The sequence below is a fragment of the Felis catus genome, chromosome D3 (assembly GCF_018350175.1).
Source record: "Felis catus isolate Fca126 chromosome D3, F.catus_Fca126_mat1.0, whole genome shotgun sequence".
Lineage (NCBI taxonomy): Eukaryota > Metazoa > Chordata > Mammalia > Carnivora > Felidae > Felis > Felis catus.
In genome coordinates, this window is record NC_058379.1 from 6,766,636 (window position 1) to 6,793,752 (window position 27,117).

The window sequence follows — 27,117 nt, forward strand, 5'->3', positions numbered from 1 at the left end:
GATTCTCACTCTCCTCTCTCTGCACCTCCCCTACTTGTGTGCTCTCTCTCTCTCTCTCGCTCTGTCTCTCAAAATAAATAACTTAAAAAAAAAGATTTTGTGTAGGAAAATGTGAATGTTCCAACTTTGCTTTGCTTTGTTTTCGAGATTGTTTTGGCTATTTGAGATCCTTCTCTGATCCTTCCTGATTTTATGATCAGTTTTTCCACATCTACCAGAAAGGCCACTGGGGATTTTGACAGGGATTGCACTGGATCTGTAGAATGCTTTGGGGAATATTGACCTCTTAACAATATTAAATCTTCCAATGCATGAACACAGATGTCTTTCCATTTACTTAGGTTTTTACTTTCTTTTGGCAATGTATTGTAGTTTCAGTATCTGAGTGCTTCACCTTCATTACATTTATCCAAGATATTTTATTCTTTTGTATGTTCTTGTCAATGGAAATCGTTGCTTAATTTCCTTTTTGCATTGCTTATTTTTGTGTGTTGATTTTGTATCCTGCAATTTTGCTGAATTCATTTACTTTGTCTAACAGGTTTGGAGGTGGGGGGGAGTCTTCAGGATTTTCCATATATAAGATTATGTCCTTGGCAGATTGAGGTGGTTTTATTTCTTCCTTTCCAATTTGAGTGCCTCTGATAGTTTCTTTTTCTTGACTAATGTCTTGGGCTAGAACTTCCAGTACAATGTTGAATAGAACCTAGAGAGCGGGCATCCTCAACTTGTTCCTGATGCTGGGAACACTTTTAGTCCTGGGACTGACGGGAGCCAGAAGGGAGGAGTTGGCACAGGCAGTGCTAGAGCTCACAGGGAGACCATGGCCTGTTGAGTCTCCTGTAGGAGTACAGGGGCATGTGGAGTCTGGGCCTGGATCTGGGAGTCCTGAAGCAACACAGAAGAAGCCAGCCTGGTTGGCCAAAGCCCCTCCTCCTCTCAGCACCCCTGGGCCTGGTCTCCTGGGCCCCTTCCCTTCTGCAGAGTGCTCTGGCCCCAACACATGGTGAATGCTTTTGTCCCCGTAGAAGAAGAGCCGTAACGAGACGTATGGCCAAGGTAGCGGAGTGGAGATCTTGGAGAACCGGCCATACACGGATGGCCCCGGCGGCTCTGGACAGTATACGCACAAGGTGTACCATGTGGGCATGCACATCCCCAGCTGGTTCCGCTCCATCCTGCCCAAAGCGGCCCTGAGGGTGGTGGAGGAGTCCTGGAATGCCTACCCCTACACCCGAACCAGGTGAGCCTTTCCCCACACCCTGCGCCACCCTGTGGTGGGGAAGGAACCCCGGGGGTGGCCCTCTAAGCAGGCTCACCCTCCCTCCAAGAGGCTCAGACTCCTGGGGAGCTAAGTCTCCATTCCAGGAGTCTCCATCCTCAGAGAACAGGCAGGAAAGGGGAGGGTGTCCCCCTTGTTACTGCACCTTCCCAGGAAGGCCGGGAAAGCATGAGTCAGGTGAGGGCCACCTGAGATCCTTGTCATCTAGGAAGGCTCAGGGAATACAAACTCACGTTAATGATCACCTGGGAATGCGGGGCCACTAACCAACCAGCTAGGAAGAAACATGAACCAAGGGTAGACCAGATGGCCCAGAGATTCTCTCTGACCCTGAGACCTTCAGCACCTGCAGCAGTGCGTTATTTTCCACTTTGAACAGGGCTTCCTTTGGATTCTCCAAGAAGGGAGGCTCTTCACTCCGTGCTCCCACCCACCCAGTGTAGCTGAGTGTAACAGATAGGGGGCTGCTCCCAGCTGGCCACCCACTTACTGTGCAAGTGGAGTCCCCACGAGTCTCCTGGGGCTTCATTCTCCCCACTAAATGAGGACCTGGGGCTTATCAGAGGGTCCACCGAGGTTATTCATCTTCCCAGAAGTACTATCCTCCTCTGAGCTCATGTCCAGCCAAGAGAAAGGGGTGTGGCCTTGTCGTCAGACCTGGTGGCTTGGGGGTTAAGGGGTTGGGGAGGTGTCACAGAGTGCTAATTTAGATTCAGCCTACTGGGTTCATGCCACATGCTTGTGGTATGTCTGTGTGTCTATGGCCATCCATGCCTTATACACATGAACAATGGCCATAGGGCTTCTGGAAGCTTCCTCCAATGTTTCCGTCCCCTCTCCCCAAACACATTCCCCACCCCCAGCCTGGCCTTGGCCTGGACAAGGAGAGGTCCAGGAGGTGGACAGACAGGCAAGTCTCAGCCACCACCCCCACCCTTTCTCCCTCTCCTGCCCAGTGGGGTCCCACAGGCCCTGACCCACCCCTGCAGGCACCAGTCCTGATGTATGCTTTCCTCCCCACAGGTTCACATGCCCCTTTGTGGAGAAATTCTCCATCGACATCGAAACCTTTTATAAAACCGATGCTGGAGAAAACCCTAATGTGTTCAGCCTGTCTCCTGTGGAGAAGAGCCAGCTGACAATCGGTAACCACCACTATAGCGCTCCCCGCCTGGGAAGGGCAGGAGCCCTGCAGGGCCACTTTCCAGGGTCCCTGCCTACATGTCCCTTGGCTCTGCCCCTTGTCTCCAGGCCTGGAAGGCTCCAGACTGGCTCCTGTCCTGGGCAGGGAGGTCATAGTCCCAGCAAGCATGAGGGCACAGGGATGGCAGGATCAGACTCCTTGGCCCCATTTTCCTGACGTGCACATTGAGGCTCAGTGCCTTTCCCACTCAAGCCCCTTCCCTCAATCCCTTCCAGATGTCCTCCTCCCCTGGAGGGCGCGTGTGTGCTCAGGGGGCCATCTCAGGCTGGCGGCTGTGCGTGGGTGCAGCCTGTGGGGGCTCTGGCACACTGCAGGGCCTGTGTCCCCTTGACGGTGAGTGGCCTCTCCGGCTGACTGTACGTGAGGAAACGGCCCGTCTGTTAACTTAAGATTGAGGCCTGAGATCAGGATTTGCATGTGAAATCTTCCAATTCCTAAGTAAACTTAGTAAACTGGCCAAAGAAACCACATCTGTGGGCCACCTGCAGCTCAGCAGCCACTGGTCTGCAACCGGTGGGTTCCAGTCTCTGCGGGGCAAGCCACCACGGAGGTGCTTCAGGCAGGTGCATGGCCAGGTTAGAGAGCTGCATTCCAGGCCGTGTGGGGTGAGCCGCCATGGAGGCAGGTGCGTGGCCGGCGTTAGACAGATGGCTCCCAGCACCACAGGGTCCTACTCTCAGGCAGCCTCTGATGGGCACGAAGGGCTTCTCCCCGGGACCCCCTCACCCGGCTCCCTCCCTCCTGCTGGAGTTTTCAGGCCCCATGGGGCTTTGGGAGCTCTATCAGTGTGAACAGGCTGCCGTAATGTACCGCAGGCTGGGGGGCTAAACACAGAAGTTTAGTGTCTCGCTAAAGTCTGAGGTCAGAGTGTGAGCAGGCTTGTCTCCTTCTGGAGTCACTGAGGGAGAATCTGTGCATGCCCTTCCCCTAGCTTCTGGTGGCTCCTGGCAGTTTCTGGCATTCCTTGGCATATAAATACATCACCCTAATCTCTCCCTCATCCTCACGTGGCGCTCTCCCCGTGTGCTTGTCTGTGTCCAAATTTCCCCTTTTTAGAAGCAGATTAGTCATAGTGGAGTAGAGCCTACCCTAATGACCTCATTTTAATTTGGTTCCTTCTTTAAAGGCCTTATCTCCAAATAAGGTCACGTTCTGAGGAACTGGAGGGTTAGGACTCCAACATACGAATTTGTAGGGGACACATTCGACCCACAACAGGAGGGATGGACCCCGCATGATACAGGCCTTCCACCGGCTCAGGTGCAGCCAGCCTCAGACAAGGCCTGAGCTCCATGGGCTGCCTCCGGAGGCCACCTGCTGTGATTCCTAAGTCTCTGTGATATGACTCATCCATGTCCCGGCCCGCCCCTTGGCCTTTGCCTGTCCTCGCAGGCGGCGCATGTGGTCTGCTCCACGAAGGATGTCCGTCCCTCCCCCGAAAGCCCCTGCCCCTGGGGAGCTCCTGACCCCTTGCTGATTTCCGTGGAGCCCACGTCTGTGCCTGCAAACCACCACGTGGATTCAGTGCGGGCCAGCAAGCAGGGGAGACGAGACAGAGCGTGGCCAGGACAGAGCCCGCCGGGTGCCATCATCCCCATGTATCCTGAAAAGGGCCTCTCTGAGCCACAAACTCTCTTCTGGGATTTATGTACCCCAAGTGTGTACCCAGTCCTCTGTAACACATGCATGCCTTGGGAGCCCGCACAGCAGGGAGAGACTTGGGATAAAAGGTGGCATGGCCCAGGCCCTGCCCCGAGTTGCTGCTGTTCCTCTTGGATCCATACCCCACACCCAGCCAGGTCCCACCACCCCCAGTCCTGTTTCCCCAGCACCCAGCCCTGTGACATCCACTACCAGCTCTCAGGACCGACACCTCCGGCCGATCTCCTCTCTTCTGACCTAAGAGGGGCTCCTACCCGGCCAGCCTGCCTTAAAGCCGCTACGTGTATATATATAAGGAGAATATAGCGCCATTTCCCCTCAGGGTACTGTGTGGGTGCCCAGCCTGGTGAGAGAAGGACGCATCCCCATCCCCTCCCCCGATACAGACACTCTAGTGGCTCCCCAAACTCTCCCATCCCTTGCTGCTGGAACCTTCTCGGCTTTGCTGCTTTGCTCCTGTAGCTGAAATGCCACCTTTTCTGGGAATCTCTTCCCAGCCTTCCCTTCTGTTTCCCTGCCCCCCGGCAGCCACCACCCTGTCCCACATCCTCCGTGGAAACTCCGTGCCTCCTAAGCTCATCATCTAATTTGTCTGCTTAGGCAAGTGGCAGAGTCATGGGAGGACACAGGCCCTGAGGTCAGGAGAGCCCAAGGTCAGAGGGGCCCAGAGCAGCATCCCCAATCCCAGGTCCGGCCTATGGCACAGGAGGCCCAGAGGCCTGTGAGGACTTGAGGGGGGAGGGGACTGAACAGGGAGGGGCGGGCTGGAGGTTGGGCGGAAGTGGCCACTGGCGGGCTCTTCCCCACAGACTTCATCGACATTGTCAAGGACCCCGTACCCCCCAGTGAGTATAAAACAGAAGAGGACCCCAAGCTATTCCGCTCGATCAAGACACAGCGGGGGCCACTGTCTGACAACTGGATCGAAGAGTACAAGCAGCAGGTTTTCCCCATCATGTGCGCCTACAAGCTCTGTAAGGTCGAGTTCCGCTACTGGGGCATGCAGTCCAAGATCGAGAGGTTCATCCACGACACGGGTGAGCTCGCCAGTGCCCGCCGCCTCCCTCCGCGTCCGGGGCAGGTCCCTCTTCCTCCCAGAAGCTGACCCAGAGCTCATGCGCAGCTTCCTGCCCAGTTTATCTTGGCTGCTTGCCGAGCACCTATAGATGACAAGCAGCGTCCCCGGGCCCTGCCCCCAGACACTCTTGACTGGCTTGTGTTTGTAGCATATAGTGCCAACCCCCTGAGGAGGAGCAGCCCCAGGAGACAGCCTCCCTGCTCTTACCTGCACCTCTTACCCCAGGCCCCAGCTCTGCCTCCCCTATGGGCTGGACGTTCCAGGCACAGAGGGCCTTGGACGCCGTGGTGCCCTCACAGTGTGGAGCCCGGCCTGGAGCAGGTGTCCAGGGAACAGGTGGACCAGCCGGACCAACCTGGGGCTCCTGGCCCAGCTAGAGCTGACCCGGGCTCCTCCCTCCCCTAGCACCCCCAGCTCCCTACCTGCCCCCCCGCCCCTACCCAGGTCATGGCATGAGATCAGTGCCAAGGGCCTGGCCCAGCCCAAGCTCATGAGCCAGGAGTAGCACCTGGACAGACATCTTTTGACTCCAAGGCCCAGGGTTTTGGTTCAGATGTGAACCTTTGGAACAGATGTCCCACACCATTGATGATATGCTTCACATGTGCCGTAACAGCTCACAATGACCTGTGAGGATAGCCATGTCACCCGTCCGTTTGTAGAGGAGGAAGCAGAGACCCAGTGCTGGGTCTGACCCCAGATCTCCCTTCCTAGCTACCCTGGATCTGAACTGATATTCTCATAGCAGTGGGGCCGTGGCTTCTCATCAGATGGTCTGTTGAGTGTGGGACCCAAGGATACTATGCCTGAGGCCATCGCCAGGACTTGGAGGACATAGTCTTGGCTGAAGGAGGGCAGAGGGTGAAGGGATCTAGGAAGTATTTCTGGGGAAGCAGACTGCCCTGAGCCAGGAGGAATGGTCACCATCGAGCTGCCTGAGGACATGACATGGGTTGACCACTTGGAAAGCCGCTCTACTTTCTTTAGGAGAGTGGAAGATGCATGCCTTGAGACCCAGTGATGTCCCTCCCAGGTTTGCCCCTTGGAGAAACTGTTATACACACATTCCAGAATGTTCAGAGCAGCAGATTTGTAAAAGCCAAGTGGACAAACAATGAAAGTGAGCCAAAGGCCCAATGGCAAAAGAAGGAATAAATGAAATGTGGTATTTCAAACAAATAAACCCCATGCAGCAACGAACCTGAAACTCACCCAAAACAGCAGGCGGCAGGAAAATACACGCAGCTTGACACATACGTGTAAAAACGTCAATAACATGCAAACCAACCCAACCTATCGTGTAGAAAAACACACCTGTGTGCTCCAACCAGAAAGAAAAGCAAATAAACACAGAGTTGAGGCTGGACTGGGCAGGGGGAGAATGCGTCCAGGAGGGCCAGCCAAGGGCTCCCTGTTACTGGTCATGTCTGCTCCCTCACTGGGTAGTGTGGGTAAGGATGCTCTATTTCTTCTTAATGTTTTCTTAACGAGCTTTATTGAGGCCTAATTTTACACACCATACACTTCACCCCTTGCAAGAGGACAGTTCTATAAGTGGCAGTATATTCAGAGTCGTGCACGCTGTTCTAGAACATTCCCTCACCTCAGTCTTTCGTTCCTGTTCACAGTCACCCCCACTCCCACCCCCAGCCCAAGGCAACCCCCATCCGCCTTCTGTCCCTAAAGTTCTTTTATTATCCTTTCTACCTTGAAAGCTCTTACTTTCGTTATTTTGCACGCATGATATGTTCTTCTGTGTCTTTATCTTCTTTTGTGTCTTATTTTATATGTATATATGTTCTACTTATAAGAAAAAGGACCAACCCACTTTGAACTGGAACTTGATTTCCATGTGGAAATTGGACAGGAAAAGTGTATAGGTACCAACCGAGACAGAAAACTGGCAGGAATCCCCCCTCCGTCTCCCCTTGGGGCAGGAATCCCCCCAAAATTCAGTGTGGCTTCTGAGCAGGCACATTCCCTTAGGAGGCACCCCTGCTCTAGTTATACAACCACCGTGAGCTTGTGAGGTCATCTGTGAGCCATTTGCAAGTGGGGAAACTGAGGCACAGGGTAGGGAGGGCAGTGATTTGCCCACGGCCACACGGTGGGGATGACCTTGGGTTGCCTCCCAGCCCCGAGCCCGGCCCTGGGGGCTGACAGTGCCCGTGTCTCCTGTCTCTCCCCTCCCCCTGCCGCTGCCCGGGACCAGGCCTGCGGAAGGTGATGGTCAGGGCCCACCGGCAGGCCTGGTGCTGGCAGGACGAATGGTACGGGCTCAACATGGAGAACATCCGGGAGCTGGAGAAGGAGGCACAGCTCATGCTGTCCCGCAAGATGGCCCGGTTCAATGAGGATGACGAGGAGGCTGTGCAGCTGGCCAAGGACGAAGCCATCCAGGTCCAGGTCGCTGGGGAGCCCGCCCAGCCCAGCAGCAGCAGCAGCAGCAGCGGGGAACCCCTGGCGGGCCGGGGTCTCAAAAAGCAGTGGTCCACATCCTCCAAGTCTTCGAGGTCGTCCAAGCGGGGAGGTGAGCGCCGTAGCTCCGCCTTTTACCACCCCGGCAACAGCCCTCACCCCCGCTCCGGGCAGCCCCTTGCCACCCACCGTCAGAGAATTCTGGCTCCTCCCGGGGACTCTTGCCCCCAGACCTTGTGGGCCACGCCTGAGGGGGGTCAGAACCATTCTGCCAGTAACCCCCCCCCCAGTTCAGAGTGAGCCCAGGGTGTCTGTACCCTCCCCCCAACACAAAGCAGGTGGCCCAGACTCACCTACAAGGGCCCGGTGAGACAGGCTGGCCGTGTGGGAACCCAGCTCCCAGCCTCTCCTGGGGCCCAGATGGCTGCAGCTCTGAGGAGCTGGGCTTCCCAGGAGGAGAGGGGGGGTCTCAGTGGGTACTGTACAGGGGGGGTCTCTGCTCCTGTGGTGGGAGCCAGGCTGAAGGAGTCTGAAAGCCTTTACATCCTGAGAGAGGCCTTTCTCGGGAGAATTTTTGCAAAAGCACCGTGGCTGTTTGGGAAACCAGGATCATCCTGTGTAGAGCCAGGAGTCCCCTCTGTGAGTCCAGCTTCCCCACACCAGGCTTGGCCGTCTGCGTGCTGAAGGCATCTGTGTATGTATATGTGTCGATGCCTTTTATGTGCTCACTTGCCGACAGCACCCCGCAGCCCCATCTGTCTGCTCTGCTGCAGGGGAACTGAAGGGGCTCGCTCCCGGAAAGACCCAGGTCAGAGGCACAGGAGCAGACCCAGGTCTGTGCGACTGTGCGTCCTGGCCTCATACCTGACACCCTCCCCCTTCCTCGTCCTCCCCGGGACACACCTGTTTTGTGCCAGGTGGGCTGGGCGGGGCCGTCTTGAAAGTTCCAGGAGCTTCCACCAAAATGAGCCAGGGTCACCCCACCCCTCATTTCTCCCTCCGTTCTCTCCTGAGCCCTCCCGGCCCATCACCTCCGCCTGCCTTCCGCCCGCCCGGCCTCACCCAGCCGGGTGGTGGGTCAGCCTGCGGTTTTGCCTTCCAGCCAGCCCTTCCCGCCACAGCATCTCCGAGTGGAGGATGCAGAGCATCGCCCGGGACTCGGACGAAGGCTCGGAAGATGAGTACTTCGACGCTCATGGTAGGCGGTGGCTCCTCCCGGGGCAGAGGGGGAGGATCTGGGCAGGGTTGGAGCAGGAGGCGTGGACTGAAGCAGCAGTGGGGCAGAGCGTGAGACGAAATCACCGGGAGTCTGGGGTCTCACCCTGGCCGCGTGCCGGGATGTCTCTGCTGGGCCTGGCAGGCAGGGACTGTTCTCTCGAGCACCGTCCCCCTCAGAATGGATTTATACAGTCAGACGGGGGCTTTTTTCCATATGTGAGTTTATTTCCACAAGCAGCTTTACCAAAGCATGACATCTTACAGTTTTCTAAATTTTTGCAATGACCTTGTTTTTTGCCTTGGTTAAATGCAAGTACACCGAATGTAGAAACTTTAGAAACTGCGATGAGCCGGAAATATGTGAGGTGCCCATTTTCCCACTAATCCCCAAATCAACACAGTGAGCACACGGCCTGACGAATCACCCACCTGTGCTGGGAAGGTGCGGGTACACTTAACCTTCAAACGACACGAGTTTGAACTCTCCAGGTCCACTCACACGTGCTTTTTCCCCCAATAAATACAGTACCGTAAATGTATTTTCTCTGCCTTATGATTTTCTTAACAACATTGGTTTTTTTCCACCTAGCTTAGTTTATTGTAAGAATATGGTATATAATACATATGACATACAAAATGTGTGTCAGTCGACTGTTTATGTCACCGGTCGGGCTTCCGGTCAACAGCAAGCTGTTAGTGGTTAAGTTTCTGGGGAGTCAGAAGTCTTACATGGATTTTTGACTCTGGTGGGGGGGCCAGCGTCCCAGCCCTCCCTCCCTCCCCTCTCCCCCCACCGTGTTGTTCAAGGGTCAACTGTGCTAAACATTCACTTGCTTCATACCTTGGCCGTTCCTCTCGACTGGCAGACAGGTCTGTGGAGACAGTTCTCCGGCGTGTGATTTACAAAGCAGGACACTGGCTCGGAAAGGGAGGGGAACTTGCCCACAGGCACTAGGCAGGGCAGCGGCAGGCCAGAGCCCTCTCCTGCTGCAGCCACCTGACTGTTGTGGCATCTTAGTTAACTGGCTGGTCTTCGAGGGAGAACTTGGTGGGGGGGGAAGGGGTGTCAGTGTCCAGGCAAGAGGGATCTAAGATGGGGAGCTGCAGAGGGTGGCAGGTGGTTCCTGAGGCGCCCTCGGTACCTGGGTCCTCCCCAAGGGTGAAGAAAGGTGTCTGGGGCATCCCATCCCACCCCAGCCAAGCTAAGAGGTGCACCCTACCCTGGCTGTGAGTCCCTGACAAGAGGAAAATACACATCTAACGTAGGAACTTTATTTTTTTTTTTAATGTTTATTTACTTTTGAGAGAGAGACACATAGAGCACAAGCTAGGAGAGGCAGAGAGAGGGAGACACAGAATCCGAAGCAGGATCCAGGCTCTGAGCTGTCAGCACAGACCCTGACGTGGGGCTCGAACTCACAAACCGTGAGATCGTGACCTGAGCTGAAGTCAGACGCTTAACCAACTGAGCCACCCAGGCGCCCCTAATGTAGGAACTTAAAAAAAAAAATCAAACAAAAACAGAAGGGAGAAGAGACAGCAAAGTAGGAGATGCCAGAGCGGCTGTGGCCAGGGAAGCACCTGCTGACCCGCTGTGCGGCCAGAGGAGTGACCAGTACAACCCAGCGTCTGCACAGCTGCCTCCAGCCCCGTGGTCCCCAGGCCGATGGTCTCGGAAAAGCAGAAACTAGAGAAATGGATGGAAGTGTTCAGAGCAGCGCCTCTCGCCGGGCTGTACTCGTGCAGATGTTGAAAACAGGAACATTAGCTGATGAGTGGAGAAACAATATACCGTGATGCGGTCCGTCTATACTGTGAAATAGGACTGGGCCCTAAAAAAGAACGAAACACTGACGCCTGCTACAATGTGGATGGAGTTTGATAGTATGATGCACAGGGAGAGAAGCCAGACACAAAAGGCCACATCCCGTGTGATTCCGTTATGTGAAATGTCCAGAACAGGCAAATCCATGGAGACAGAAACTAGACAGGTGGTCACCAGGGGCCAGGGGACGGGGTGTGACTGCTAATGGCTACAAGGCTTCCATTCGGGGAGGTGGAAATGTTCTGGAACCAGATAGAGGTGGCAGTTGCACAGCATTGTGAATGGACTAAATGCTACTTTAAAATGGTTCAGATGGTGAATTTTATGTTATGTGAACGTTACACAGTTTTGAGAAAAGGTCAGGCAGAAGCCCTGCGGGTGCTGGTCAGGTGTTCATCCTGCTAAGGAGGGAGAGGGTGGAAGCCAGCATGGAGGGTACGGGCCAGAGGAGCATGGGAACCCCCACAGTGGCCACACCTACCCCTGTACCTCCCAGCCAGGCCTCCCGGTGCCCCTCAGTCCCTGCCTTCGAATGGGTCGGTGCTGAAGCCCCACTCTCTCCTCCCCAGAGGACCTGTCCGATTCAGAGGAAATATTCCCCAAGGACATCACCAAATGGAACTCCAATGACCTCATGGACAAAATTGAAAGCCCTGAGCCAGAGGACACACAGGGTACCTTGGTCGGGGGGGGGGGGGGGCTACAGGGCCTGGGGGAGGGTGGCCGCAGGGGCCAAGCCCTTCTCTGCCCCAGCTCCTTAGCAGTGCTGGGCATGGAGGGGTGGGGGGGTTGGGAACACCCAAGGCCCCGCTTGTCAGGGTCACGGCCTCTGTCCTGTGGGCCTGGGGCTGCCCGGCTGCCCCTCCGCTCACAGCACCCACTGCTTCTGTGTTGCAGACGGTCTGTACCGCCAGAGTGCCCCCGAGTTCAGGGTGGCCTCCAGTGTGGAGCAGCTGAACATCATCGAGGTGGGTGCCGGGTGGCAGAGGGCCCCCAGGGCTGCAGGGGGAGGGGGGTGAGCTTGTAGGACTTGTCCTGTGAGAACTTGGCACCCATGGCTTCACATCCACACTGGCGTAGGTGCCATCAGAGAGAGGCCTGGGGCCTCCTTTCCTCCCTCCCCTGCCGTCCCTGAGAACCAACAGGGCCTTCAGACAACCCCCAAGGAAGGCCTTGACCCAGCTCCACCTGTGGAAAGTGGAATGAGAAATTTGTAAATTCCAGACCAAACATAAGATCCCCACCTTGAGCCCAGCTTTTCTGCATTTGCTGAAGAACATGAGATGGAAGGGAAGGAAGCAAAAGCTGTCTAGGCAGAAGTGATGTGGTTGGTGGCCGCTGCCCTGCTGGGGGCACGTGGGGCTCCCAGTGTCCAATAAAGCTGTCTTGGTAGAGTGCCTGTGTCCGCTTTGGGGGTTCTTCGCACGAAGCTCAGGCCCCTTCTCCTCTTCCAGCTGTGGGCGGTCAGAGCTGTTTGCATGGGGCGCGGGAGCCACGATGCCCAAGGTGGAGACAGAGCCGGGAACTCGGGACGCTTGGGGAGTTTGGCCCGGGTGCGGGGGGGAAAGAGGAGCAGCGTCCACACTGCCCTCCCCAACTTGGGCTTTTCTGCTTTGAGGTTCTGAGGTCAAAGTGGGCTTTTCTAGAAGGCAAACTGGGACAAGGGGAGTTGATTGGTGGCTAATGGCAAATAAAGCAAACGGAGTCTCCTCCCCACCTAGGGCACACACAGCTCTGACGGCCCCTTGGGAGGGGCAGAAGGGACCTTGGGCTCTAGATCTGCCACAGGATGCAGTGTGCTTGTTGGAACCCAGCACCGATTCTGGGGCATGGCCATCCAAAGATCCCTCTGCTTGCAATGGCCCCCAACGCGGAGCCTCCACTCCCCACTCCCAGCCTTGTGGAGGGGGTACGGCTTTATGGAGACACTGACGGGGACCCCCTGGCTCTCCAGAGCTGGCCCCACGGCTCCCAGGCCTGCCTCCACACTCTCCCTCTCGTGGGCTCTGTTCCTACTGGGTTCGAGTCTTGGTGGGGGTGGGGTGTGCCCCAGTATTAGACATGAATGGGAGGAGAGCTGTATCTCTAATTGGCCCCGAACAGTCCCAGCCCCCAGTACCGGGTCCCAGAAGACAGGCACAGGAGGCATTCTCTAGGCCTCTCACTGCCCACCCCCGCCTGGCCTGGGTTTCTCAGGGCCATTGGACTCCCCCTCCCTGACTGGGTGGTGGTGACGTTGCCCGCAAGACATCCCTTCCTTGAGCCACTCACCGGGCAGTGTTGATAAGCCCTCGGGGCTGCCGGTCTGGGCAGCTGGTGGCCCTGCCTTGCCCTGGCTGTGAATTCACTCCTGCCAGGTGGGCCACTGGTGAGCAATCCTCACGTGGGGACAGGAATCGCTCCGAAACTGCTGGGCAGGTGTTCCTGCCCGGGCCCCGGGGCCCACCGCCGGCCGATGACCAGCCTCCTCTTGGAGATGAGGCAGCCCAGTGTTGCTGTGGCTCCAGACCCCATACCACCCACCGGCCTGCCTTCCTCCTTCACTCAAGGTCACCTGCTGCTCAGTGGCTCCTGGGCCAGCCCATACCCTGCCCTTTTCTGGCAGCCTCGCCAGCCCCTGGGTCCACTGCCTGTATTGCCCATGCCTCGCCTGGGCTCTGTGTTGGCACTTGGGCCCTACTCTGCCCCCCGACACACCACGCGGTGGCCCACTTCAGGGCCAGCTGTCCCCATATGGGCCTTCCAGGTGGCTTTAGGCCCTCGGTCTGTCTCCAAGGTTCCTTAGGGATAGGCCTCTCTCTTCAGTTCTTCTTCCTTGTCCCCCACACACCTAGGCATACTAAGGGCATGGCAAGTACTCCCAGTGGCCTCTCTTAGGCCCTGGCCCTGGCTCCTCCGGTCGCACCTCAGAAGTTAAGGTGGGGAAAGGTCCCTGGGGATGGGGCCACAGCCTGGATTGGAGGGAAAACACTGAACCGGGGGCAGAAGCTTTGGATTCCAGTCCAGCTTGACACTGATGCGCTCCGTGACATTAGACATGTCTCTTGACCTCTCTGGGCCGCCACCACCACCTCCTCTCTAAACGGAATCGTTCCATACCCCATGCAGATGTGTACCAGTCTCAGGTCTCCCTTTGACCTCACGTGCAGGCCTGGCCAGCCAGACGTGGGATTGTTACCCCTCCCAAATTAGGTGGGTTCAGACAGATACATCTGCGTCCCCTCCCTGCTCTAAGATGTTTGGAGAGAGTCTGAGAATGACAGCACAGGGGACGGAGGAGAGGCCCTGTGTAGATGGGGGAGAGCTCGGAGCTGCAGGCTGAGTGCCCAGGATCACCGCCCTCCCGGGCACAGACACACGGAGGGCAGGCGGGCTCCAGAGGCCCCCCCATGGGATGCGCCTGTGCCTCCTCGCCAGGGCCAGAAACTGCTGCCTGGGCCCCCTGACAGGAAGCGGAGTCTGTGCTTTTGTTCAGACTGGCTGATGGGAGCAGGGCTGCTCTTGGGGAGGAAGAAAGGGGCCATCGCCGCCTCCCCCAGGGAAGGGGTCGAGGTGGCTAACGCCAGGCCCTGTAGCTCAGGAACTGAAATCGGGGTTCTCAGAGGGAACAGTGGGCCAGATGGGCCTCCTCCTGGGGTGACAAGGACCCGGCAAGGGGTTGAGTCCGCAGGGAGTTGATGCCACGCCCCCCCCCCCCCCCACTGACCTGCACAGGACGAGGTCAGCCCACCCCTGGCTGCGCCAGCCTCCAAGATCCACGTGCTGCTCCTGCTGCTGCATGGAGGCACCATCCTGGACACGGGTGCCGGGGACCCCAGCTCCAAGCAGGGCGACGCCAACACCATCGCCACCGTGTTCGACACCGTCATGCGTGTGCACTACCCCAGCGCCCTGGGCCACCTCGCCATCCGCCTGGTGCCCTGCCCGCCCATCTGCTCTGATGCCTTTGCCCTCGTCTCCAAGTGAGTGCATAGGCCCCAGACCACCTGGCCCTGAGGGTCAGGCTTCTCCCCTAGTGTCAGGACCCCCGTCTAGATGTCCAGACTCGGCATCCAGCCCCTTCCGTCTGGAGGTGGCAAAACCTGTACAGATGGCTGAGCTTACAGAGGAGACTAGCACTTGCCCTGTCTGTGACGTGGAAGACGCTGACCCGCCTCTGGGACAGAGGGCCTTACTCCCCCACCCTGTGCCTCAAACTTCCAAGGCCTGGCCCGCAAGTGACCCTGTGAGGTTTGCTGAGTCACAGCGGAGGCCCTCAGGTGGCAGGCAGCCCCAGCCCTGCTGCCCTGGCCGGGGAGAGGGGCCCACTGGGCCGAGCTGAGGCCTCCTGCTCTCTTCTGACCGGGCCCCCTCCCCCAGCCTTAGCCCCTACAGCCACGATGAAGGCTGTCTGTCCAGCAGCCAGGACCACATCCCCCTGGCCGCCCTGCCCCTGCTGGCCACCTCCTCACCCCAGTACCAGGAGGCGATTGCCACGGTGATTCAGCGGGCCAACCTTGCCTACGGGGACTTCATCAAGTCCCAGGAGGGCATGACCTTCAACGGGCAGGTGAGTCGTGGGATGAAGGAAGGGAAGACAGAAACCCTGCAGGGCAAGAGGTGGTGGCTCTCCCTGGCCGGCACCCCAGCAAACAGGGCGGGCACTCAGGCCTCTGGGGCCTCTCCCCCTGTAGATCTGCCTGATTGGGGACTGCGTCGGGGGCATCCTGGCCTTCGATGCCTTATGCTACAGCAATCAGCCAGTGTCTGAGAGTCAGAGCAGCAGCCGCCGGGGCAGCGTGGCCAGCATGCAGGTACCAGCTTCTCATGGCCCCCAGAGCAGGGGAACCCCGGAATAGAAACTGTGTCACCCTTTAGCCCCAGACATCCCCCAGGGCTGCGGTAAAGGCAAGGGAAGGACAGAGGTTTCCAGTACAGGTGCCCAGAGGTGGCGGGGTGGGTGCACAGGGCAGGTGAGCAGCTGTAGCAGGACCAAGCCTAGAGCACATGAGGCTCCGGCAGGTGTAAAGCAAGGTCTGCACCGCGCGGAGCTGGGGTCTGGCCCTGGAAGGTGTGGCGGGCGGCTCCTCTGAACTTCCCAGCAGGGGAGAGGATCCGACGTCCCTGGGGCACAGGAGCAAATGGCCTGGGTGGGCCGGGCAAGGCGGTGAGATCAGTGGGAGATCATGAAGATCCGGGTAGCCAGTTCAGGCAGGAATGAAGGCTGTTGGGACTTGGCCAGTGGGTTGGGGGGACAGTGGCACGACTAGGGGACAGGGCTTTCTCCTCTCCGGTGTGGGTGAGATGCTGGCTGGGCAGTGGCCAGTAGGCCCGGAGTCAGGAGGGAGGACACTGAAGCAGGGCCCAGGCCAGCAGCCACCGGGCAGTGAGCCTGCATGGGGCTGTTCCAGGACACTGACCTGCTGTCCCCGGGCACCCTGGTCAATGCGGCACATGGCGGCAGTGGCAGCGGTGGCCTGGAGAGCAGCCGGCACCTGAGCCGCAGCAACATTGATATCCCCCGAAGCAATGGTGTCGAAGACCCCAAAAGACAGTTGCCCCGAAAGAGGAGTGACTCGTCCACCTATGAGCTGGACACCATCCAGCAGCACCAGGCCTTCCTGTCCAGGTGGGTGGGGCCGGTGGGACCCAAGGGTCAGACCGTGAGGCCCATGGCCTGGTGAGGAGGGGTGACTCCAAGAGGGAGGGACACCTCAGGTTTGAGGCTGTCAACCAGGTCAGGCTGCTGGCCAACGTGAGTGTTGGGTGCCTCTGGGGTCTTGTACAAGCAAGGGCCATCTTGAGCCTAAGGGGACAGTTTGTCCAGGGGTGAAGCCCAGTCAGGGGGCAAAACTGACCAGGGACAGCTGTTCCAAAGGCAGTGGCATCCCTAGGGAGGTTGGGACCAGCTGTCACCAGAGGTGGCCACATCTGCAGGACAGCACAGGGGTCGAGGCTCGTTTGGGCCTGATGACCCCTGGGGGGCTTCCTTTGGGAGACTGAGGGCAAGCCAATGCTGAGAAAGGAAGGGCTGTGGTGCCGCCTCACGAGCCACCCCCCCACCCCACCCTCCGTCTGCAGCCTCCACGCCAGCGTGCTGAGGAACGAGCCCAGCTCCCGCCACTCGAGCAGCTCCACCATGCTGGACGGCACAGGGGCTGCGGGGAAGTTTGACTTTGAGATCGCAGACCTCTTCCTGTTCGGGTGCCCGCTGGGGCTGGTCCTGGCCTTGAGGAAGACTGTCATCCCTGCCCTGGATGGTGAGAGCTCTGCAGGGGCAGGGCAGGGCAGGGGGTGTATGAGCTGGGTTGAGGGTCTCAGTGGAGCCCTGTCACAAGGCCATGGCCACATCCCAGGCCCGTTCCTGCATCAGCCTGCCTCATTTCTGCCCTCCCCAGCATAGGCTCACTGCTCCCCTTTGCTCCTACTCTAGCAGCTCAGTCTCCAGCCTCCAGCCCCTGGCCCCTGCTGTTTAATCTTCAAGGCCCCTCTGGGAGCTGAGGTCCAGAAGTGAAAGGGCTGCCCTGCGATCAGATAGGGACAGACCCAGTCTCCAGAGCCCAAGATCTTCCCCTAAGGAAGAGATCCTCCTGGGTGCCTGGCTTCCCAGTTTCAGAAGGGCCGCAAGCACGCTGCTCCAGAGCCCCTCCTCATGGCTGCAGGGACAGGGAAGAGGGACTTACTGGCCGAGCAGCCTGTCAGAGCAAGGATCCCTGCACTGTATGCCCCAGGGGTCAGCCAGTGTGGCCAGGGAGCCCTGACATCCTTACGGGAGAGGAGACTTGCAGGGCTCGTGTTACGTCCCCAGGTCACAGAGCGGTCAACCGAGGCTCAGAAGGGTGTAGACACTTGCCCAAGAGCAAGTAAGCACTGGCTTGTATATATGTAAGTGGACAGAGACTTAGGAACAGTGACATTATGGCAGCGTTATCTGTAATCGGGAAAGCCAGAACCATTGTAACGGTTTGTCCACGGAGGGGGCTGCGGCCGTTAAAGGGTCGGGTAGGACTCGCAGTGCAGGAATGAAGAACGCCAACTTTTTTGTGTCAAATGGGGGTGGAGGGGAGCTCGAAGACGACACAGCACCTGTAACTGTGTGTGTGTGTGTGTGTGTGTGTGTGTGTGTGTGTGTGTGTGTGTGTGTTTAAAAGTGAGACATCTACTCGTGGAGTAGCAGCCCCACCTCACAGCCAGGGCTGCATCCACTCCGCTCAGTTTAACACCTGGTTAATAAACGGTCAGACCCCAAATCAAGAGACATGCTTTTGGATGCTTCCGGACCCCCACCCCTCGTGCTGCGGACCCCGGCCTCCTTAGGGCTCTGCGATCCCACCCCTGCCCTCCCCAGTTTTCCAGCTGCGGCCAGCCTGCCAGCAAGTCTATAACCTCTTCCACCCCGCGGACCCGTCGGCCTCCCGCCTGGAGCCGCTGCTGGAGCGGAGGTTCCACGCCCTGCCGCCTTTCAGCATCCCCCGCTACCAGCGCTACCCGCTGGGGGACGGCTGCTCCACGCTGCTGGGTGAGACCCGCGGGGGGCCTGGGCCCTGGGCGGGGGCGCTCCTGGGGCCCCTGCCGGGTGGGAAGTCACAGCCTGCGCTGAGCTCCTTGGAAGCTGGGTGCGGGGGGGATTAGCCCCACACACCCCAGCCAGGGAGGGACGACGTGGCCTCACAGGTCAGGGCCTCACCCCAGGTGCCAGGAGGCAGACTGGGACCCAGATTCCCACCCTGTTGCCCAAGACAGAGCTGGGGACCTGGAGGGACCATGCGAGAACCCATTGTGGCAGTGGCTGGCGAGGGGGCACAGGATGGGAAGGGGCTGCAGAGTGGGTCTGAGCAGGGAACGTGTTGTGAAGGCAGCCCATCGCCCGCTCCCGACCCTCCCCGAGAAGGCCCCATCCCCCCGCCCCACCCTCGAGTGTGTCCTGTCATGTCCCGGTCTTGAAGGAGCCCCACATGTCTGTCGGAGGAGCACGTCTGGACTGCCCACGAGAGTGTCTGTTGTTGTCCCGTCTGTTCTCTCCCGTCTGCCTCCAGTTGAGACAGTGCAGAGAAACCCCGAGCTGGTCCTAGAGGGTGGGCCCCTGGCCCCTCTCCCCCCAGGAGACGGCTTCCTGGAAACCAGTATCCCCGTTCCCGCGCTCACCTGCCAAGACGGGCCCCGCCCGAGCCCGGACTGTGCTGAGTGTGTGTAACACCCCCATTCGTGGTGGCGTCTGCTTCGCTGGCTGACTGCTGGTCCCCAGGGGCTTTCCCATGCCCTCCTTGGCCACTTGGAGCCTGTGGGACCCTAGTGGCATCCCACAGAGACCAGACAGGACAAGTCTTAAGGATCAGGTCCCGGCCCCTCCTCCCTAGGCTCCTGGGAGCCTCGGAGCCCAGAGAGGGACCGGCTCTCCCAGGGACACCTAGCACGGGCGTCAGTCCAAGGGTTCTGTCTCCCATTTGTGAGGCTGGTGGGGGCAGCTAGGAGATGGGGTGGAACCTTGAGCCTCATCCCACCTGCTCCCCAGGAGAAACCTCTGGTGCTGGGAGGGTTTGATTCTCAGGGTCCCACTCCTTACCTTCCCTGAGGGAGTCCCCATCTGCATGTGAGTTCTCTAGCTGAGCCCCGCTCTCCCTGCTCTGCCCTGCCCTCAGCCCAGGGCCCAGATGAGCCCTCAGCACCTGCCTCTGTTCCCAGACACACACGCAGGGCTGGCTCAGTGTGGCCCATGCGGGAGACGTGCAGGGGTGTTGCCTCATCCTCAGTGCCCAGCATTGGGTGCCCCTGGGAGACCACTCGGGCCCCTGTTGTAAGTGCCCCTCAAACCCAGCTGCAGGGGGCCGCGGGTCACACCTGGCTGGGCAGAGCCCGGGAGGCTGGGAGGGCTGGACGAGATCAGGAGCTGTGTATTGGGTAAGAAGCGTGGCCAGGGGGGGCTTGAGCCTGGCCGCCTTGCCTCCCTACCTGTTGTGTCTGTGTCGGTCCGTCTGTCCGTCCCTGCCCCGGCTCCGTACCCTGTCCTGTCAGCCCCGAGCAGTCAGGCCCCAGCATGCTTGGGCCTGCCCTCACTGCCAGTCGTGCTCAGATGCCACCGTTCGTCTGCAGTGGGAGGGGTCGGCCTTGCCCGCCCAGCCCAGGGCACACCGGGCCCTGCCTCCCACTGCTCAGGGCGCGGGGGGTGGGGGGTGGCGGTGCTGAGCTGGAGGAGGAGTGCCTGTCTTACCCACTGGCCTCTCTGGTCCCTGTCCACCCACAGCGGACGCACTCCAGACCCACAGCACAGTCTTTCAAGAGCACGCAGCCCCCTCCTCGCCCGGCACAGCCCCCACCACCCGAGGCTTCCGCCGAGCCAGTGAGATCAGCATTGCCAGCCAGGTGTCGGGCATGGCCGAGAGCTACACAGCATCCAGCATTGCCCAGAGTGAGTGCAGCAGCACCCAGGGCCTGCGCTCCCTGGGCCCTCCCCTCTGTCATAGCAGGGGTCTGCACCCTTCCTGCCCCCGGCCCCACCCCGAGATAGCGGGCAGTGCCTGGCAGGCAGTCACCAGGGATGCCGCTAAACGCCTACAACAATCCCAAATGTCCGTAGCGGACTCGAGGGAGGGGGGATGGCCAGGGCAGCCCAGCGGGGCCAAGTCCAGGCGGCACGAGATGGGCGGTACCATCCAGGCAGCTGGGAGGCGACGGGCTCGGGAAGAGGGGTCCTAACCCCAGAGGGCCCGGTGCTCCCGGAGGAGGAAGCTGTGGGCTGTTTCTGGACAAGCAAGCAGAACCAGATAACCAGAGGGGCAGCTGAGGGGAGCTGGAGAGGCGAGATCTCGCTGCGGCCGCTCCTTTGCTGCTCCTGCCCGTCTCAGAAGCTTCTCAGCAGCTGGAAGTGGAGCCCAGGTCACCCCCTCTCAGTTCGCCAGGGCCAGCCGCCCACTCCGTCCTCCTCGACTATGTGACTGACTGCCTGCCTGCCTGCCTGCCTGCCTGCTCAGGGGCGCCTGAGCTGAGGCTAGCGTGGGCGTCCTTCTGTGAGGAGGGAGCCTGGCACTCTTCCCAGTGTCCTTCCTGGTGGGCCCGGCGTGGCTGACCCCTTCCTCGTTGTTCTTGCTTCTCAGAGGCCCCAGGGTCGCTCAGCCATACCCCCAGCGTCAGGCGCCTGTCTCTGCTCGCCCTGCCCCCCCCACCCCCCTCTACCCTGGGCCCCCACCCACAGGCCCAGCAGGGGAGCCCCAGCCTGGAGTGGGCCCCCCACCTCCCCGACTTGGACATCAGAGAAGGTACCGGGCGTCACATGGCCTCTGCCCACACACACTCGCCTCCTCTAACTGGGGTCACTCACCATTTCCAAGCACATCTCACCACCAGGTCCTACGCTCTGTGGCCTAACCTGAGAGCTAGAGGCTTGGGCTGGGAGCACTCAGGTCTGGGGAGGACGTAGAGGGGTTGACTGGGGGGGGTGATGGCCAAGGGACTGCCTGCCTGTCCCACGTGGCAGGCCGCAGGCAGAACTCACAAGAGCCCTGACCCCCATCACGCACCACTTACCAAGTGTCTGTGTGAACCTAGCAGAAAGGCATCTGATAACCCTTTTCTGGAGCTAGGGGGTTTCCCAGCCCCGAATGGGGGCCAGGACTCACACCCAGGCCGTGAAGCTCAGCCTGCTGCTCACGGCAGGCCTTGCCTCGGGGTTCACCTCTGCAAAGCCTGTCACCAGCCTGAGGCCTACAGGGCACATGTGGGGGGGAGGGGCAGGAGAGCCTGGAGAGGACAGCAGCAGGGCCCAGGGCAGGGGGTCAACAGGATCAGCGACAGGGCCAGGGATAGACCTATCTCCAGACTGGGATTGTCCCCAGCCCCCTAACTCCACACGCTCCTCCCCCACCCTCGCACCCAGGGCCTTCTGGCTGCTTGTGCACCGTCCTGGAGTCCTGCACCTTCCCTGCTCCCCTCTGTCACCCAGCCAGGGGGGAGGAGGTTCGCTGTGGCTGCACCCTTTTCCCTGGTCAGAGGAGGGTCTAGTCTTCGGGCTGAGCCAAGCCTGCGGGGCCTGGGAACCTCCTGAGGTCCAGCCCAGTCAAGGATCCCTCCTGGCAGTTGCAGCCAAGTGGTGGGGCCAGAAGCGGATCGACTACGCCCTGTACTGCCCTGACGCACTGACAGCCTTCCCCACCGTGGCCCTGCCCCACCTCTTCCACGCCAGCTACTGGGAGTCAACGGATGTAGTCTCCTTCCTGCTGAGACAGGTATCCTGGGGCCCACCGCTAGGAGCACTAGGGACTTGCAAGTAGGACCAGATGACGCCACCACTGACATGGCCCCATTTCATAGATTGGGGGGGGGGGTGGTGGGCGTGCTCCCATCAGACCCCAGAACAAGCAGGATGGAGGAACCCTCGCAGACACGGGGATGGGGTGGCTGTTACTGAACATTCGTGAGACATGTGAATCTGGGGAGGACCAGGAGGCAGACTGTAGTGGGTTGAATAGTGCCCCCCGGGCCCCTCACAGGCTCCTGCGTTTCTGGTTCCTGAGTCTGCCCCATGGCCTGCTTCTTCCCTCCCAGGTCATGAGGCATGACAATTCCAGCATCTTGGAGCTGGACGGCAAAGAGGTTTCCGTGTTCACCCCCTCCAAGCCGAGAGAAAAGTGGCAGCGCAAGAGGACCCACGTGAAGCTGCGGGTGAGGAGGCCTCTGGGGGTCCAGGCCCCGAGGCTGTTGTCCTGTTAAATCCTCGAAAGAAGACACCATATCACAGATGAGGAAACCAAGTCGCAGAGAAGCGTGCTGTGTTACTTAATCCTCAGTCCGTGAGGTTGGAGCTGTTGCCCCATTTATAGACAGGGATGTGCCAAGGCCGTGTAGGGCAGGTGGCTGAGCTGGACTTGAACCTGGGCCATCTTGCTTTAAGCCCGTGCCCACCCACCAGGCCCAGGAGATCCCAGCCACCCCTCCATCCCCTACCCTGACCCAGCCTCGCTCCTCCCGTCCCCAGAACGTGACCGCCAACCACCGGATCAATGACGCAGTTGCCAACGAGGACGGCCCGCAGGTTCTGACGGGCCGGTTCATGTATGGGCCCCTGGATATGGTCACCCTGACTGGGGAGAAGGTAAAGACGTGGGGAGGTTGCGGGAGCCCCTACCCTTGCCTCCCTCTGGCTGGGGAGGCCAAGGGCCCAGCCCCTTCGTGACCAGCCTGCCTGGCCCCCAGGTGGATGTGCACATCATGATGCAGCCGCCCTCGGGTGAGTGGCTGTACCTAGACACGCTGGTGACCAACAGCAGCGGGCGGGTCTCCTACACCATCCCAGAGACCCACCGCCTGGGTGTGGGTGTCTACCCCATCAAGATGGTGGTCAGGTACGTGCCTCTGGGGGGCGAGCAGGCCAGGCTGGCCACCTCTGGGGCAGGAAGAAGAGGGTCTGGTGGGTTCTGATGAGCTCCCCCTCCCAGGGGAGACCACACGTTTGCCGACAGCTACATCACCGTGCTGCCCAAGGGCACAGAGTTCGTGGTCTTCAGTATCGATGGCTCCTTTGCTGCCAGCGTGTCCATCATGGGCAGCGACCCAAAAGTGCGGGCCGGGGCCGTGGACGTGGTGCGGTGAGTGACGCCCAAGGGCACGGTGGGTGGGCTCGGGCAGGAAGCTCCTGGAGGCCAAGTTGGGGAGGGCTCTGGGCACCAGAGCAGGGGCTCACGGAGTCAGCACCACCAGCAGCTCGCCGGGTGACCTCTTAATGTTGATGTCTCAGTTCCTCACCTGAGAAGTGGGGCTCCCGACAAGACCGGTTGTACTTGCCACAGAGGGCGTCAGACCGTGTGACCTGTGTGACCGTCCTCGTGGCTGTTACTATTTCTGCTGAGCCCAGAGATGCAGTGTCCTGCGGCTGGGCAAGGAGGCAGGGTGGCCCGGGAGGGAAGACCTGGCGGCCGTGGGACACCCAGTCCTGCCCCTCGTCGCCAGGCACTGGCAGGACCTGGGCTACCTCATCATCTACGTGACTGGCCGGCCTGACATGCAGAAGCAGCGGGTGGTGGCGTGGCTGGCGCAGCACAACTTCCCCCACGGCGTGGTGTCCTTCTGTGACGGCCTGGTGCACGACCCGCTGAGGCACAAGGCCAACTTCCTGAAGCTGCTCATCTCCGAGGTGGGTCCCAGGCGGCATGGACGGGGCGGGGGCGGGGGCGGGGCTGGGTGGGAGAGCCGGGCCACGCCCACACGTCTCGCCCACAGCTGCACCTGCGCGTGCACGCGGCCTACGGCTCCACCAAGGACGTGGCGGTCTACAGCTCCATCAGCCTGTCCCCCATGCAGATCTACATCGTCGGCCGGCCCACCAAGAAGCTGCAGCAGCAGTGCCAGGTGGGTGGGCAAGTCGTGGTGGGCAGCGAGGGCAGGCGGGGGCGGGCGGCCCCGACAGCCCACCCGGTGACGGCCTTCTTCCTCACCGCCCTCCTCTGCAGTTCATCACGGACGGCTACGCGGCACACCTCGCCCAGCTCAAGTACAACCACCGGGCGCGGCCAGCCCGCAATGCGGCCACCCGCATGGCACTGCGAAAAGGCAGCTTTGGCCTGCCTGGCCAGGGGGACTTCCTGCGCTCCCGGAACCACCTGCTCCGCACCATCTCGGCCCAGCCCAGCGGGCCCGGCCACCGGCAGGAGCGGACACAGAACCAGGCGGACGTCGAGCAGCGGGGACAACGCAGCATGAGCGTAGCGGCCGGCTGTTGGGGCCGCACCATGGCCGGCCGGCTTGAGCCAGGGGCAGCCGCGGGCCCCAAGTAGGACACCGTTAGCGAGGCCTTGTGGTCTCCGTGGTGCTAGGCCAGGGCGGCCAGCCCCGCCAGGAGGCCTGGCCTGGGCACACAATGTCGGCTGGAGACAAGCTTGTCCCAGGGCCTGGCGGAGGACATAGGCCGTGCCACACAGCCCTCCCAGCCCTGCCTCATGTCCTAGGGTCTGAGGGGTTCCAGCTTGCAGGAAAACCTGTCCCAGGATGACAGAGGGACCAGGACTCCCCACGTGGGCTGGCCCGAAAGGCACTCCCAGACACTTGCCCTGCATTGACCTCCCAGCATCCTGGGCCCAGGCCCCGCCTGCCACCTCCCATCCACTAGCTCACCCTGACCCCCAGGTCCCCTCCCACTTGGTAGCAACTCCGATGGGGGACAGCCTGCTTCTTGTTAACTCTAGTTACTCAACTGTTCAACCTCACTGGTCTTGCACTGATTTTTGAGAGTGGAGATCCATTACCGTCTCCTGTGGCTACAGACTCGTTGACATGCATGAAAATCCAACGTTTGCTGATCTGGGACCTATTGCCACACAGAAGGCTCCAGGGTGGCAAATCCTTGTGCAAGCAGGAAGAGAAAGGCCATATCTTAATTTCTGCAGCTCCGCCTGGCCCGCCAACGCTGTGGCAGCCCCGGATCCCTACCCATCTGTCCACCTGCCCCACCTGGAACCCAGTCTGGCAGCGAGGCTGGTGAGGCCCAGAGCCGGCTCCCGAGAAGCCACGCCTCTGGCTCCTGGGCCTAGTCAGGCCCGGCCTCCTCTTCCACTCCTCGCCTGCCATCAGTCAAGGCCACGTGCCTCGGCTCTCCTGCGTTTCTACACCTTTCTACTTATCCAATCTGATTTCTATGAGGTTTTTTTAAATGAGCAATCCTTGGCTGCTTCCTTTTCTTAACTCTTTCAGTACCAAGCGCAGCCCCTCCACATGAAAACACCCAGCACTGTGATGGAGTCCAGCCTGGTTCTGGGTCCCGGGGCCCTGCCCCCTGCCCACGCAGTGAGGTGTGGGGTCCCTGCCTCACCTGACCCCCATTAATTCCACTGAATTTCTACTCTGGGGTGAATGGGCACACACTTAAGTTTTTTTAATGCCAATTCCGTTTTGATGCCGAATCTAAGAAGCCACAATTTGCTTCGTTAGCTTAAGGGCGGGCAGCCATGACTTCATTCCCCACCTGCCAAGGACCACGATGTCCTGCACGCTGGGTCTGAGCATCAGCCCTCCCTCCCCAGAACCGACCACGATCTCAGCTATGGCGCTTGGCTCCGGGCGGCCCTTCGACTGCTCCTCTACCTTCTTCTACAAGGCGGGGGAGCCTGCCTGGCCAGGCTCCCACTCTGAGAAGCTGCTGCCAACCTGGATACGGCCTCAGGGCCTCATAGGCTGGGATGGGGAGGCACGCAGATTGATGTTCACATTTTCCCGTGTGTAGATATGTACAGCCAAAGGGTTGTGTAAATGTTCTGCAAAAGTGGGTCTATACAGAGTGAAAGCTATTTATTTTGTGCAGAGAAAAATTTCTGGAGGAATAGGACCTTCAGGGTTTGTTCATATTTAAGATGTAGCTTTTTGTTTTTGTTTCAGGCGTTCTGTATAAAGCAACGATTATTTTATGGACCAAGTTTTAATGTAAGTGTTGCAATGGAAGTGCAATATCTGACCCCCACTCTGCTCCCCGGCGGGAAATCGCTTGGCCCGACAATCACAGCCCCAGCGAGGGGCCCCTGTGGCCAGTGCCTCCTTCTCTGTCGGTCCCACCTCACCCCATCTTGCCTACTGCCTCGGTGACCAGCCATCTGGAGAAGCACCTGGAAGAGCCTTGGGCCCACCTGCAATACAGGCTGGGAGGCCTCCTGGCCCGGGGGAGGCCATGTGGGCAGTGGGCTCGGCCTCTCCCAGGGGGCAGCTCCCCCCAGGCTCCGCACTCCCCGCCTGCCTGCCCAGCCGCCAGCCATGCCAAGGACAACAGCAATAGTCCCCTGGGCCTCTCCCAGTGGCCCTTAGCCATAGATGGTGAGATGGGCAGCCCCCCCTCCCCGTTGACATCTCTCTTCTATATCCAGGTCTGCTTCCTGCCTCCCTTAAGATTCCTTTTGGCACATTCTCCTCTTAAGGAAGCACCAGGTTTTCAGAAACTAAGAGAGGGAGGGCAGAGTCCTTTAAAAATACCAAAAATGTTTACAGTGTTGGGTGCTGAGCTACAGGGCTCAGGCCTGACCAGTCGTAACCAAAGGGTGAGGCAGGCCTTGCTGACTGCCACCCCCACCCCAGGCCTGTTAGAGTAGAAGCCTTAGTCCCACTCCCAACCCCACACTGAGCCTCCGCCCACCACCCCAGATCCAACCGCCTGCCTTCTCTTTGATTTCTAAAGACGGATTCAGCAGAGACCCCACCCCCAACTTTCCCAGCTCTTTATGAGCTGCCCCTCCACCACCCCACTCCCCACACCCCCCCCCCCACCTCGTTCGTTTTCTCGTCTCGGCCCCTCCTGTCTCTCTGTCTGGGCCATGTGTGAGCCGTGTCCTGACTCGCCCCATCCGCCCTTGCTTTCCCCGCACCTTTGGGCCTGAGTGTGCTCTGTATACAGTGTCGTTGTCTGTTACACCAATTAAAGAAGCAGGAAGGCTTCCTTCTGGGTCTCTTTACTGCACCAGCAACCACAGAGCACAGGGTGGGGA

The 27,117-nt window shown here is 59.6% G+C and overlaps 1 protein-coding gene across 14 annotated transcripts in view; it reads left to right on the top strand.

The window, feature by feature from the left end:
* The window catches only part of PITPNM2 (phosphatidylinositol transfer protein membrane associated 2), a 143,400-nt gene extending 116,332 nt beyond the window's left edge, over positions 1-27,068 (top strand). For 4 of the 14 annotated variants that reach the window (XM_023241340.2, XM_045041750.1, XM_023241341.2 and 1 more), the window contains 25 exons: positions 1,029-1,243; positions 2,306-2,427; positions 4,958-5,185; positions 7,439-7,756; positions 8,418-8,477; positions 8,747-8,842; positions 11,257-11,361; positions 11,585-11,655; positions 14,402-14,649; positions 15,047-15,236; positions 15,361-15,480; positions 16,078-16,295; positions 16,748-16,926; positions 18,015-18,185; positions 18,703-18,852; positions 19,908-20,072; positions 20,758-20,919; positions 21,737-21,885; positions 22,205-22,321; positions 22,635-22,751; positions 22,853-23,001; positions 23,095-23,244; positions 23,606-23,789; positions 23,876-24,004; positions 24,106-27,068. In XM_023241340.2, coding sequence (XP_023097108.1) covers positions 1,029-1,243; positions 2,306-2,427; positions 4,958-5,185; positions 7,439-7,756; positions 8,418-8,477; positions 8,747-8,842; positions 11,257-11,361; positions 11,585-11,655; positions 14,402-14,649; positions 15,047-15,236; positions 15,361-15,480; positions 16,078-16,295; positions 16,748-16,926; positions 18,015-18,185; positions 18,703-18,852; positions 19,908-20,072; positions 20,758-20,919; positions 21,737-21,885; positions 22,205-22,321; positions 22,635-22,751; positions 22,853-23,001; positions 23,095-23,244; positions 23,606-23,789; positions 23,876-24,004; positions 24,106-24,429 — 4,137 coding nt within the window. In that variant the 3' untranslated portion in view covers positions 24,430-27,068. Of the gene's footprint in view, positions 1-1,028; positions 1,244-2,305; positions 2,428-4,957; positions 5,186-7,438; positions 7,757-8,417; positions 8,478-8,746; positions 8,843-11,256; positions 11,362-11,584; positions 11,656-11,911; positions 12,085-14,401; positions 14,650-15,046; positions 15,237-15,360; positions 15,481-16,077; positions 16,296-16,747; positions 16,927-18,014; positions 18,186-18,702; positions 18,853-19,907; positions 20,073-20,757; positions 20,920-21,736; positions 21,886-22,204; positions 22,322-22,634; positions 22,752-22,852; positions 23,002-23,094; positions 23,245-23,605; positions 23,790-23,875; positions 24,005-24,105 lie in introns of those variants that run through there. The other 10 variants (XM_023241343.2, XM_023241346.2, XM_023241347.2 and 7 more) reach the window with 10 other exon arrangements.
* Positions 27,069-27,117: the final 49 nt, after the last annotated feature.